This window comes from Misgurnus anguillicaudatus, chromosome 6, assembly GCF_027580225.2.
Source record: "Misgurnus anguillicaudatus chromosome 6, ASM2758022v2, whole genome shotgun sequence".
Lineage (NCBI taxonomy): Eukaryota > Metazoa > Chordata > Actinopteri > Cypriniformes > Cobitidae > Misgurnus > Misgurnus anguillicaudatus.
This window is the reverse complement of record NC_073342.2, coordinates 2,669,993-2,682,032: the sequence shown is the minus strand read 5'-3', so window position 1 is coordinate 2,682,032 and position 12,040 is coordinate 2,669,993. Positions and strand designations below refer to the sequence as shown.

The 12,040-nt window shown below is 39.8% G+C and overlaps 1 protein-coding gene across 1 annotated transcript; it reads left to right on the top strand.

The window, feature by feature from the left end:
- Positions 1 to 5,140: 5,140 nt before the first annotated feature.
- On the top strand, positions 5,141 to 8,346 carry LOC141364233 (uncharacterized). Its single transcript, XM_073868347.1, has 2 exons — positions 5,141 to 5,373; positions 5,464 to 8,346. Exon 2 carries the CDS (start codon positions 5,532 to 5,534, stop codon positions 6,540 to 6,542), a length of 1,011 nt encoding a protein of 336 aa, XP_073724448.1. The 5' UTR covers positions 5,141 to 5,373; positions 5,464 to 5,531; the 3' UTR covers positions 6,543 to 8,346.
- The last annotated feature ends 3,694 nt before the right edge of the window (positions 8,347 to 12,040 follow it).

The following is a 12,040-nucleotide window of genomic DNA, read 5'->3' as shown; positions in this document are numbered from 1 at the left end:
GGAATAGCCCTGGAACACAAGGAGAGGAAGGATAAGAGTCCACTTCGGTCTCCGCCTCGGCGTCCTCTGCCTCCTTCCTGTGTCCGGGTACTACCCCCCCAAAAAAAAAAAATTGGAAAAGCTTCCAAAGCTCAGGGTGGCGAAGTCCCAGGTGGTGAGCCAGGTGAATCAGATGAGCCAGGTGAGTCAGATAAGACAGGTGAGCCAGACGAATCATGTGAATCAGGTGAGTCAGACGAATCAGATGGGATAGGTGGATGGTGGGACTTCCGGCTTGGGAAGAAACGCTGTTGGATTGCTGGTTGAGCAAGTATTTTGGCGGATTTGCATAAACTGTACTGTGACTGTATATCATGTCAACTAGTTCAGATGGAGATGAAATGGATTGGACGAGAGCCAAAACTGTAAAAATGAAAAGGGCTTGTAAAGCAAGAAATAGGGGGAAAAGTTGGTCAGAGTATAGCGAGACTGGCGAGGGAAATACAAACAAGAAATTGAGATCTAATCATTCTGAAAAACAAAAAACTGATCATATGGAGAGTGATCAAGGATACATATGGAAAGTTATTATTGAGTTTGATCGGGATGGCGGACATTTCCACCCGATAAAGCTTACTAAGGCGATTGAGAAAGAAATGGGTAAAATTATATTTGCTAGGTTTATGAGCAATAAAAGAATACTGATACATGCAACTAGCAAACAACAACAAGAAAAGATACTGAAAATGTCGTCACTCCAAGGGGAAAGTATAAAGGCACATAAACCAGGAGCAAAGGCAAAAGTGAGAGGAGTTATATCAGGTGTACCACTAAGTATGTCAATGGAAGATGTAAAAAATGAGATTCAGGGAGGTAAAGTGATTGAAGCCACACGGCTGAAAAGTAATAGAGATGGATTACAAAAGGAAACACTATCAGTTGTAGTACAATTTGAGAAAATTCTCCCTAAATCAGTGCAAATAGGGTATATGAACTACAATGTGAGAGAGTACATTCCCAAACCTATTCGATGCTATAAATGTCAAAGAATGGGACACATAGCACAGCAGTGTAAAGGAAAGATGAGATGTGCTAGATGTAGTGGTCACCATGAGTACGGTAAATGTGAAAAGGATGCAAAGATTAAATGTTGTAACTGTGGTGGGGAGCATAGTGCTGCGTTTGGAGGATGTGAAGTACAAAGAGAAGCCAGAGAAGCCCAGAGAGTGAAGATATTAAGTAAAGTTTCTTATGCGGAAGCACTAAAAACAGTGAGAGAAACGGCAGCAAGTCAAAGCCCCATTGGAATGGTACAAAGAAATATAGCATCAGTGAATCAAACACAAAGGCAGACTCCTGATCAAACTCAGGTTATATGTGATCACAAGTGTGAAGCTGACAAGGAGATATTAGTAGTTAAGAAGATAAATTTCCTGGTTTTCATGTGTCACACTATCAATGTTGCATCACAGTTAAAAAAGAAAAGTGATAGAATCAAGGCTATTGTGGAGGCAGCAGAAAAAATACTGGATATAGGAGACATTAAAGCAGATCAGATACATGAGTTGTTAACAGTACTCGGAAATGAGGAATGTACACAAACTGAAGGGTTGGAACACTAATTATGGTAATGCACATACTACAGTGGAATGCCAGAAGCCTCATAGCTAATGGTCAAGAATTTAAAAAATATTTTTATGAATTAGAAGTAGTTCCAGATGTAGTATGTGTACAAGAAACTTGGTTACAACCAAATTTGGATTTTATTATACCAGGGTTTAGTTCTGTAAGATATGATAGACCTAATAATCAAAATGGTGGAGGGTGTGTCACCTTTCTCAAGGATGGGCTGGCATATAGAGAGCTCCCTTGCCCAGAGGATATGGAATGTGTTATGGTCGAGATTTGTAGTCCAAGGAAAGAGGGTCATATTAAGTTGATACATTTTTATAATCCATGTAAAAATTTGATAACTGACAGATTAAATGAAATGGCAGGGAGTGTATACAGGAAAGAAATATGGTGTGGAGATTTTAATGCTCATAAGAGCCTATGGGGTAGCAATCATACAGACAGTAATGGGAACATAGTTGAAGACATTATGGAAGAAAGAGTACTGGTATGCCTTAATGATGGACAAGGTACAAGAATAGATGTGAACAGGGGTAATATGTCATGCCTGGATATAACACTGGTATCAGAAAGTTTAGTTAAAGCGTGTGATTGGGATGTTAAGAGTGAATCTACCATAGGAAGTGATCATTTCCCAGTTCTCACTGTAGTTGATACACACATTTGTATTCAAGAAGGGATTTCCATTACCAGATGGTGTTTTGAGAAAGCAGAATGGGAAAATTTTAGGGCATGTTGTGAAGAGACAGTTAATCTGGTTACATTTGGTGAGGACATAGAAGAATGCACAAAGCAAATTACAGAACACATTATAAATGCAGCAAAAGAGAGTATCCCACAAAGAACAACAAAGGGAAGGAAGAAAGTGGTACCTTGGTGGAATGAGGAATGCAGCAGAGCTGTTAAAGACCGAAATAAGGCATTTAGAACATTGAAGAAAAATCTTTCATATGAAAATGTCATAGATTATCAAAGGAAAAGGGCTGTGGCACGTAGGACAATTAAGTATAACAAAAAGAGAAACTGGAGAGAATTCTGTTCCACCATAGGCAGAGGAGTAGAGTTAGGGGATATTTGGTCTATGTTCAAGCGAATGAATGGGAAAAGGACATCGGTTAAGATACCAGCTTTGATTGATGGAGAGAAGATGATAGTATCAGATAAAGGAAAGGCAGAAGTGCTTGGGAGGGCATTTGTGGCAGTACACAGTTGTGAACACCTTAGTGATATACATAAACGGCAGAAAGAACTTGCACTCAGAGAGAATAAGGAAGTAAGATTGAAAAAGGAGGATGGTATGTCAATAGATGTGGATTTTACAATGTCAGAACTCAACTTAGCTCTTCTAGGAACTGGATATACAGCACCTGGGCAAGATCAATTATGTTATGCCATGTTCCGACAGCTACCAGTTGAATCATTTAAGTTAATTTTAAGACTTTTTAATAAAATATGGAAGGATGGAATAATACCACATAGTTGGAAAAGTGCAGTAATATTACCATTCAACGAGCCTGGTAAGGATCCAGCTAATCCTGATAACTATAGGCCCATAGCACTGACATCTCACTTATGCAAATGAATGGAGAGGGTAATAGTTCGTACATTATCACACATATTGGAACTGAGAGGATTACTAACAAATATACAAAGTGGATTTAGAAAAGGTCGCTCCACAACAGATGCTCTAGTTAGAGTAAGTAATGATGTGGAGAAGGCATTGAAAATGAAAGAACTAATGACAATTGTGTATTTTGATGTGGAAAAGGCCTATGATACCATGTGGAGGGAGGGTTTACTTATTAAACTAAGTAGGATGGGTATTGGAGGAAGGTTATATAATTGGGTCATGGATTTTTTAACTGGTAGGAAAATTAAAGTTAAAGTTGGATCAGAGATATCTATAGAATTTGATGTAGACAATGGTATCCCTCAGGGCAGTGCAGTTAGTCCGTTACTATAACATCATGATAAATGATATTTTTTCCAAAATGGATGGATGCATCAAATCAGCATTATATGCGGATGATGGGGCCATTTGGATGAGAGGTAAGAATGTATCATATGTATTAAGTAAAATAAGGAAAGCAATTAGGGAAGTAGAGATGTGATCATATAAGTGGGGATTGAAGATGTCGACAAGTAAATCTTGTTATATGATGATTACCAAGAAGCGCAAGTGCCATGATGAAAGTTTAACATTATATGAGCAGACAATGGTGAAAGTAAATGAATTTAAGTACTTGGGACTATGGTTTGATAGTAGGTGTACATGGAAAACACATATTAAGCATTTGGAAACTAAATGTAAAAAGGTTATAAACCTTCTGAAAGCTGTGGCTGGATGTGACTGGGGTGCAGACAGGCAGTCGTTAATTAACATCTATAGGGCTTGCCTAAGGTCAGCAATAGACTATGGTTGTGTAGTATATGGAGCAGCGGCAAAAACAACACTAGGAAAAATTAACAGATTACAGTATAGAGCATTACGTGTATGCATCGGCGCTATTAAGACAACCCCCATTAATGCTATACTTATAGAAGCAGGAGAGATTCCTTTGGAATTAAGAAGAGAAAAACTGGCAATGGCGTACTGGATTAGACTGAAAGGAAGTGGGAAAGAAAATCCAGCAAAAGAAACAATACAGGAATGTTGGGAGTATTCCAAGTTTCAGGGGTTTGGGTTTGGATGGACTAGAGAAATGAAAGTAAGGGAGTATGAAATGGAAGCTTTAAGTTTCACCATGGCCAATCCAGTTAGTAGAATACCACCATGGTTTTTTTCCAGAAGTAAAGGTTGATATTAATATATTAGAAATGAAAAGAGAATGGAGAATGGAGGAAGTAGGAGTTAAAACAAGCATGTATATAAGAAATAGTTATTTTAATTATTTAAAGATTTATATAGATGGATCTAAGAATAAAAAGGAATGTGTGGGAGTTGGAATATATATTCCAGAATTTAAAATCCATGTTTCCAAAAGACTATCTGATCGGTTATCAGTATATACAGCAGAAATAGTAGCAGCCATTATTGCACTACAGTGGGTGGAAGAGGTCAGACCTGATAGGGTGGTTCTGTGCTCAGATGCTTTGGCCATAATTAAAAGTATTCAGTCATTAACATCAATCAGAGAGGACTTACTATTAGAACTTTTTAACAGTTTATATAGATTACAAAGGGGTGGCATAGATGTTCAGTTTTGTTGGGTGCCAGCGCATGAAGGGGTTAAAGGGAACGAGGTGGCAGATAAACTGGCTAAAGAGGCACTACTAGAGGTAATTACAGTAACAATTCCATTAGGAAAAGGTGAAGGTAAAGCTGTGGTTAAGAAGAAAGGCCTTGAAATATGGCAGAAATGGTGGGAGGAAGACAGGAAAGGTAGAAGATATTACAAAATACAAAAAAGTGTCAGTATAAAGAATCACATGGAAACGACTAGGCGTGAGGAAATAGTTATAACACGATTAAGAGTGGATCACACAGGATTGAATGGTACATTATTTTTAATGTAAGACGCAAGAGAGACGCAAGAGAGAGTGGAGTGGCAACACTGTTATCGGAGCTCCGTCGAGTTCATCATCCAAATCCTATTTTCTTACTATCTTGTTACTATCTATATAATATAACTTACTAGTTCATCTTAGGAATACTTTAGCGTGACGATTATTCAACAGTATTTATAACTAAATCGATTTATCACTGGTAAACACTTAGTGTTAGCATATAGCCCGCTAGCTTCAACAAACGTGCCGGCTGAAGTTTGTTTACCGTTTCCTCACTGTTTGTTCACTGTAAATCTGCCTTCCTTTTCGATCTAATGGCGGACTCATCCGAGGTATGTTTTTCAGACCTTTCCTCACCAGAGCGGGAAGCTGTGGAGGAGTTGTGTCCCGGCATTAGCACCAGGCGGTACAGCATGCCTCACATCACCCTGGCTCCTGACACCCGAAGACGTACGAGGCAGCCAGCGAGCGAGCACCGGTCTCGATGCAGCTTCACGGACCGCGTTCAGGCGAACAGAGACGCCATCGCCCAAAATGAAAACGGTAAGACTCCGCTTGTCATTGTAACCTGCACTGTTTGCCACATGTACAGTTTAGCTTCTTCCGTCAGCACAGAGGGGTTTACATGTGTTAAGTGTATTGAAGTAGTAAGGCTGACGGAGAAGGTTGCAGAACTAGAAGCGCACATCCGAACGCTCGTTGAGGACAGTAAGACCGCTAATGCTAATGTTAGTGTTTCAAACACTGTTTCGGGTGCGCCTACGGCAACGCGTAGTACACATAGCTCGGTTCCGGCAACTGATTTAACACGGCCGACTAACTGGGTGACTGTCAGGCGGCGTAGTCATATTCGATGCCCATCGAAGTCCCCCCTAGTAGTTTCTAACAGATTCGACATTCTAAACAATACACCGGCTGAGACATCTGTTAAAGGTGCCCTTGTTATTGGAGACTCGATACTTAAGAACGTGAACATTGAGGCACCAGCCACCATAGTTGACTGTATACCGGGAGCCAGATCGTCTGACATTAGATCCAAACTTAAAGTACTGGCTAATGCTAAGCGTAAGTTTTCTAAAATTGTTATTCATGCCGGCGAAAATGACACCAGACTCCGCCAGTCAGAGATCACCAAAGATACTATTAAAGAGGTGTGTGAAATTGCAAAAACAATGTCAGATAATGTAATTTGCTCTGGTCCCCTCCCCGCCTACCGGGGTGATGAAACTTATAGCAGATTAGTGTCTCTTCACCACTGGATGTCAAAATGGTGCCCTCAGCATAACGTAGGGTTTATAGATAATTGGAAACACTTCAGGGGGAGACCTGACCTCCTAAAGAGAGATGGCCTTCATCCGTCATCGGAAGGAAATGCTATACTCTCTAGAAATCTGACCAATACTCTAAATTCTAATACAGTTTGACTACCCAGGGCCCAGGTCAGGAAACAGATAGATCGGCCTACCCGTCCATCTGTTAGTAGCTCTGACATGTCAAGATCACATATATCCCAGAACTTAGAGTCTATCTTACCAGAGTATCAACACATTTCAACTGTGTGCGTTCCTCGAACAAACGAATACAGAGCACCGTTTACCTCGTCTCGTACAAATCTTACTAACATAAAATTAGAAAACAATACGTTTACAGATGAACCTCGAATGTTAAAATTCGGCCTTCTTAACATTAGATCGCTTACCAATAAAGAACCTATTGTCAATGAAATAATTACTGACCAAAACTTAGATGCACTCTCTTTAACAGAAACCTGGCTTAAAGCAGACGATTACATTAGTTTAAACGAATCCACCCCACAAGACTACTATTATAAACATGAACCGCGTTTAAAGGGGAGAGGGGGTGGTGTAGCTACAATATACAAAAATGTTTTTAAAGTAAACCATAAATCCAGACTAAAATTTAATTCATTTGAAATAATGCTATTAAATATGGAAATAACTGATCGTAACCATAAACAGCTCTCTTTTGTCCTTGCTACAATCTATAGACCTCCGGGCCATCATGTAGATTTTCTTAAAGAAATATCAAATTTCCTGTCTGACCTCGTAGTCACTGTAGATAAAGCTCTTATCGTTGGTGACTTTAATATACATGTTGATAACCCAACAGATACATTAGGATTAGCATTTATGGATGTTCTAAATTCTCTCAATATTAGACAAAACGTGACAGGGCCCATGCATACTCATAGGCACACATTAGACTTAATTCTGTCACTCGGGCTCAATATTAATGAAATCGAGATATTACCTCAGAGCGATGCAGTTTCAGACCATTGCCTTGTCTCATACACGGTACTTCTAGATATGATCACTCGATCCACAATACGCTACCGACTAGCCAGAACAATAATTTCCACCACTAAAGATAACTTTATTAGCACTCTTCCAGACCTGTCCCAAATGAAACATGTAGCAGATAACCCTGAAGATCTAGATATTGTAATAGAAAACCTGAACAGTATTTGTTCTAACACATTGGATGCCGTAGCTCCAATTCGAAAAAAGAGAATCAAAGAAAAAACGCCAGCTCCATGGTATGATCATCACACAGCAGCACTCAAAAAGGCAACTAGGAAAATGGAAAGAACTTCTAGAAGCACAAAGTTAGAGGTATGGCGTGCAGCATGGAAAGAGAGTGTTAAACACTACAGACAGGATATAAAAATCGCCAGATCTACGTATCTCAGCAATCTTATTAAAGAAAATCATAATAACCCTCGCTTCCTCTTTAGCACAGTTGAGAAACTGACTAGAAATAAAGAACAAACAGAACCCACTAATACACTCCCACAGAATAGTAACGACTTCATGAACTTCTTTACTAAGAAAATTATGATTATTAGGGAAAACATTGTAGGTACCCAAGCAGCCACCACTCTACCCAGTAATACATTTAATGCTTGCCTACCATACGAACATCTTGAGTCATTTAAACCTACTACAATAGATGAGCTATCTAAATTAGTAGCGTCATCCAAATCATCGTCCTGTATATTGGACCCTGTTCCCACAAAATTACTCAAAGAGGTATTCCCTATAGTGTCTAACCCAGTACTAAATGTCTTTAACTCATCATTAGAATTAGGCTACGTTCCTACAGCTTTCAAACTAGCAGTTATTAGACCGCTCATTAAAAAACCAAACCTTGACCAGGGAGATCTAAATAACTTTAGACCAATCTCAAATCTCCCTTTTCTTTCCAAAATATTAGAAAAGGTAGTGGCAAGCCAGCTACGCACATTCTTAGCAAATAATAGTACGTATGAAAAGTTCCAATCAGGATTCAGGCCCCACCATAGCACAGAGACAGCGCTGCTTAGAGTTACAAATGACCTTCTCCTAACATCCGACCGTGGTGAAATATCACTCCTTATATTATTAGACCTTAGTGCAGCCTTTGACACAATAGATCACACAATCTTACTTAATAGGCTAGAAAACTATGTTGGCATCAGTGGTCAGGCGCTAGCTTGGTTCAGATCGTATCTAACCAATCGCTATCACTTTGTTTATGTAAATGAGGAGGAGTCCCATCACTCCCTGGTTAAATACGGTGTACCGCAGGGATCAGTTTTAGGTCCTATCCTGTTCTCGTTATATATGTTACCTCTGGGAGATATTATCAGAAATCATAACATACAGTTTCACTGCTATGCAGATGACACACAGCTTTACATCTCCTCGCATCCTAGCGAAACACAAAATTTTTCTAAGCTATCAGACTGCATCAGCGATATAAGTGACTGGATGTCACATAATTTTCTTATGCTAAACTCCAATAAGACAGAGATACTTGTTATCGAACCGAATCGCTACAAATATAATATGACAGATTACAAGTTGCCCATAAATGGCTGCACTGTGGTGCCAACCTCCACGGTTAAGAATTAAGGTGTGATGTTCGACAGCAGTTTATCCTTCGACAGCCATATCTCCAATGTCTGCCGCACAGCATTCTTCCACCTTAGAAATATCTCAAAAATACGCCATATGTTGTCTGCATCAGATGCAGAGAAGCTTATCCACGCTTTTATGACCTCTTGAATAGACTATTGTAACTCGTTACTTGGAGGATGCCATGCAAAACAGGTCAACAAGCTTCAGCTAGTTCAAAACGCTTCTGCAAGAGTTCTTACTCGAACTAAGAAGTATGACCGCATAATCTCCTTCCGTTTCAATGTGTATATATATACCTCCCAAGGGTTTTTTCCTCCTATGACTTTTTTTACTTCCCCGGCTAAAATTCCGGGGTTTTTTTCTCCTAGGGGGTTTTTCAACCCGGGGAGGCAGCCTTTTTGGGCTTAACTTCTATACGTTACATTAGTAATACGTTTGTTTATAATGTTGATTTATAGCCGTAGCAAATTTAACTGCTTGTGCTATCGTTTATTATGTTGTGCTATCTGTCGATTTTCTGTGCTTTTCACTGCATCTATTATGTAAAGCTGCTTTGATACAATTACCAAATTGTGAAGAGCGCTATATAAATAAAATTGAATTGAATTGAATTGAATTAATGGTGAAAAGGAATAGTGAGAACTGTGAAAATTGTGGGGTTAAAGAAAATGTTGAACATGTATTATTGTATTGTACATTGAATGAGGTGGAAAGACAGATTTTTAAAGATAAGGTTCAGGAGGTAGGACGGGAATGGAATCTGGTAGGGATACTGGGATCCGAAGGAGAGGGAATTAGAATGATTAGGAAGGCACTATTTATCTTTTTAAAAAACTCAGGATTGTGGAGTAGGATCTAAAATGAAATGATAAACACTCCAGTACAGTAGGTGGCGGCATGCACCTAAACGTTGTTTGCAGTCCGCCATTAAATAAGAGAAGAAGAAGAAGAAGATGGGACAGGTGAATCAGGCAGGACAGACGAATCAGATGAAGCGAGCGAGTCAGATGAATCAGGCGAGTCAGATGAATTAGATGAATCAGGCGGGTCAGGCGAATCAGGCAGATCAGACGAAACAGATGAGTCGGGCAGATCAGATGAGTCGGGCAGATCAGATGAGTCGGGCAGATCAGATGAGTCGGGCAGATCAGATGAGTCGGGCAGATCAGATGAGTCGGGCAGATCAGATGAGTCGGGCAGATCAGATGAGTCGGGCAGATCAGATGAGTCAGATGAATCGAGTGGTTCAGGTTCAGGGTCTTGAGGAACATAGGGAACAGCAGAGCAGAAGGCAGACCAAACGCACCACAGGGCTATGGCAAATTCAGAGATTAAACAGTCAATGAGGCATACCTCTGTGGCTGTTGATTCAGGCATGGGGGCCATCTTCACGATAGGTGCAGGATGTACAATAGCTTTCATCGGTGCAGGTGAGGTGGTGACGATGGCCCTCTGAAGCACAGGTGCAGGAATGGTGACAGCTCTCTCGAGAACAGGTGCAGGTGCAGAGACAGGCAGGATGGCGGCCATCTTGGGAACAGGCAGGGTGGCGGCCATTTTAGGGACAGGCAGGATGGCGGCCATTTTGTGAGCTGGCATGGTGGCGGCCATTTTAGGGACAGGCAGGGTGGCGGCCATTTTGGGAGCAGGCATAGTGGCGGCCATTTTGGGAGCAGGCATGGTGGCGGCCATTTTGTGAACAGACATGGACAGAACAGGCATGACTTGGCTTTGTGTGTTGTGAATAGCCTCTGAAGGTGTATCCGCAACACCCACAGTGAAGGGGGAACCACACAACAGCAACGCAAAGTCAATATATTGCTCCAGAGACCAGACAGACATATCACGTGGCAAACACAAGCGCAACCATTCATCTAAAGCATTATAAAAAATCGGTTTCAAAGTGTCCTCATCATAATGCACTCGATTAGACAATTCCAGAAAGTCACTCACGTAATCCTCGATGGCACGGTGGTTTTGGGGTAGTGCAAGCAGGGCAAAAACAGGTTTCATGGTGCTGGTGGGAGATTACAATCCTTTGCTGGATTCCGGTAATGGCTGATTATTCTGTAACAGGTTGTGCTTTAAAGAAAGCGATGAGAAGGGGAATCCATGTGCAAAAGGTGTTTATTGTGTAAAATCCCAATAAGGGCCAGCAAACAAATCCAGTAGGGCAAATCCAAAGCATAAATCCAAATAAAGGGTAGGGTGCAGGGCAGGCAGAATAACAATCAAAATCCAGAAACAGGCACAGGTCAAAACAGGAACAGATAACAGATCAAACAGGATAAACAGACTAGGTATTGGCGATGTAATAATCAGCCCGGAACAGGTGAACAGGAAGTGACTTATATACAAAATAGACAGGAAGTGTGAACTGAAACATGGCATGATGAATATCAAAATAAAAGTCAGAACAGAGCAGGGTATCAAAATAAAAGTCCAAAATACAAAAATACACAGAATACAAGAACAACACAGAACAAAACCTTACACCCAACTGTAAAAAATGTTTGTTGTTGTTTGTTTTCGTTTTATTTAATTATACAAGACCAGAAAACCTTGATAAAATGCTGCACTCTGATAATAAAATATTCGTTAATAACTCCGTGTGACTCCGGTCACAGATGATCTTTTAATTACAAGTTGAACAGCAAGCTATTGTCAATGAATATAAAATAAATAAGTAAATAGATAAAAAAAGAAAATGTAACATTTTAAAAGCAAAATATAAACCGAAGATTACTATGACATGAATTGCAATTAACATAAAAATAAAGTAAGTAAATAACAACTGAAACGTTTGAATTAAATCTTTCTAATTACCTTATTGTTTAAAATCATGTTGCTTGTTTTGAACTAAGTCAAAACTGAGTTTTAAATAATAAAGCATACTATTATTTGAAACTTTAAACGAATATCTGGTTATTTATTTAGTTAGATGAAGATTAATGAGAAAGTTTTTTTAAACAATTCGTTATGTTCTCTCAAACGCTATATGG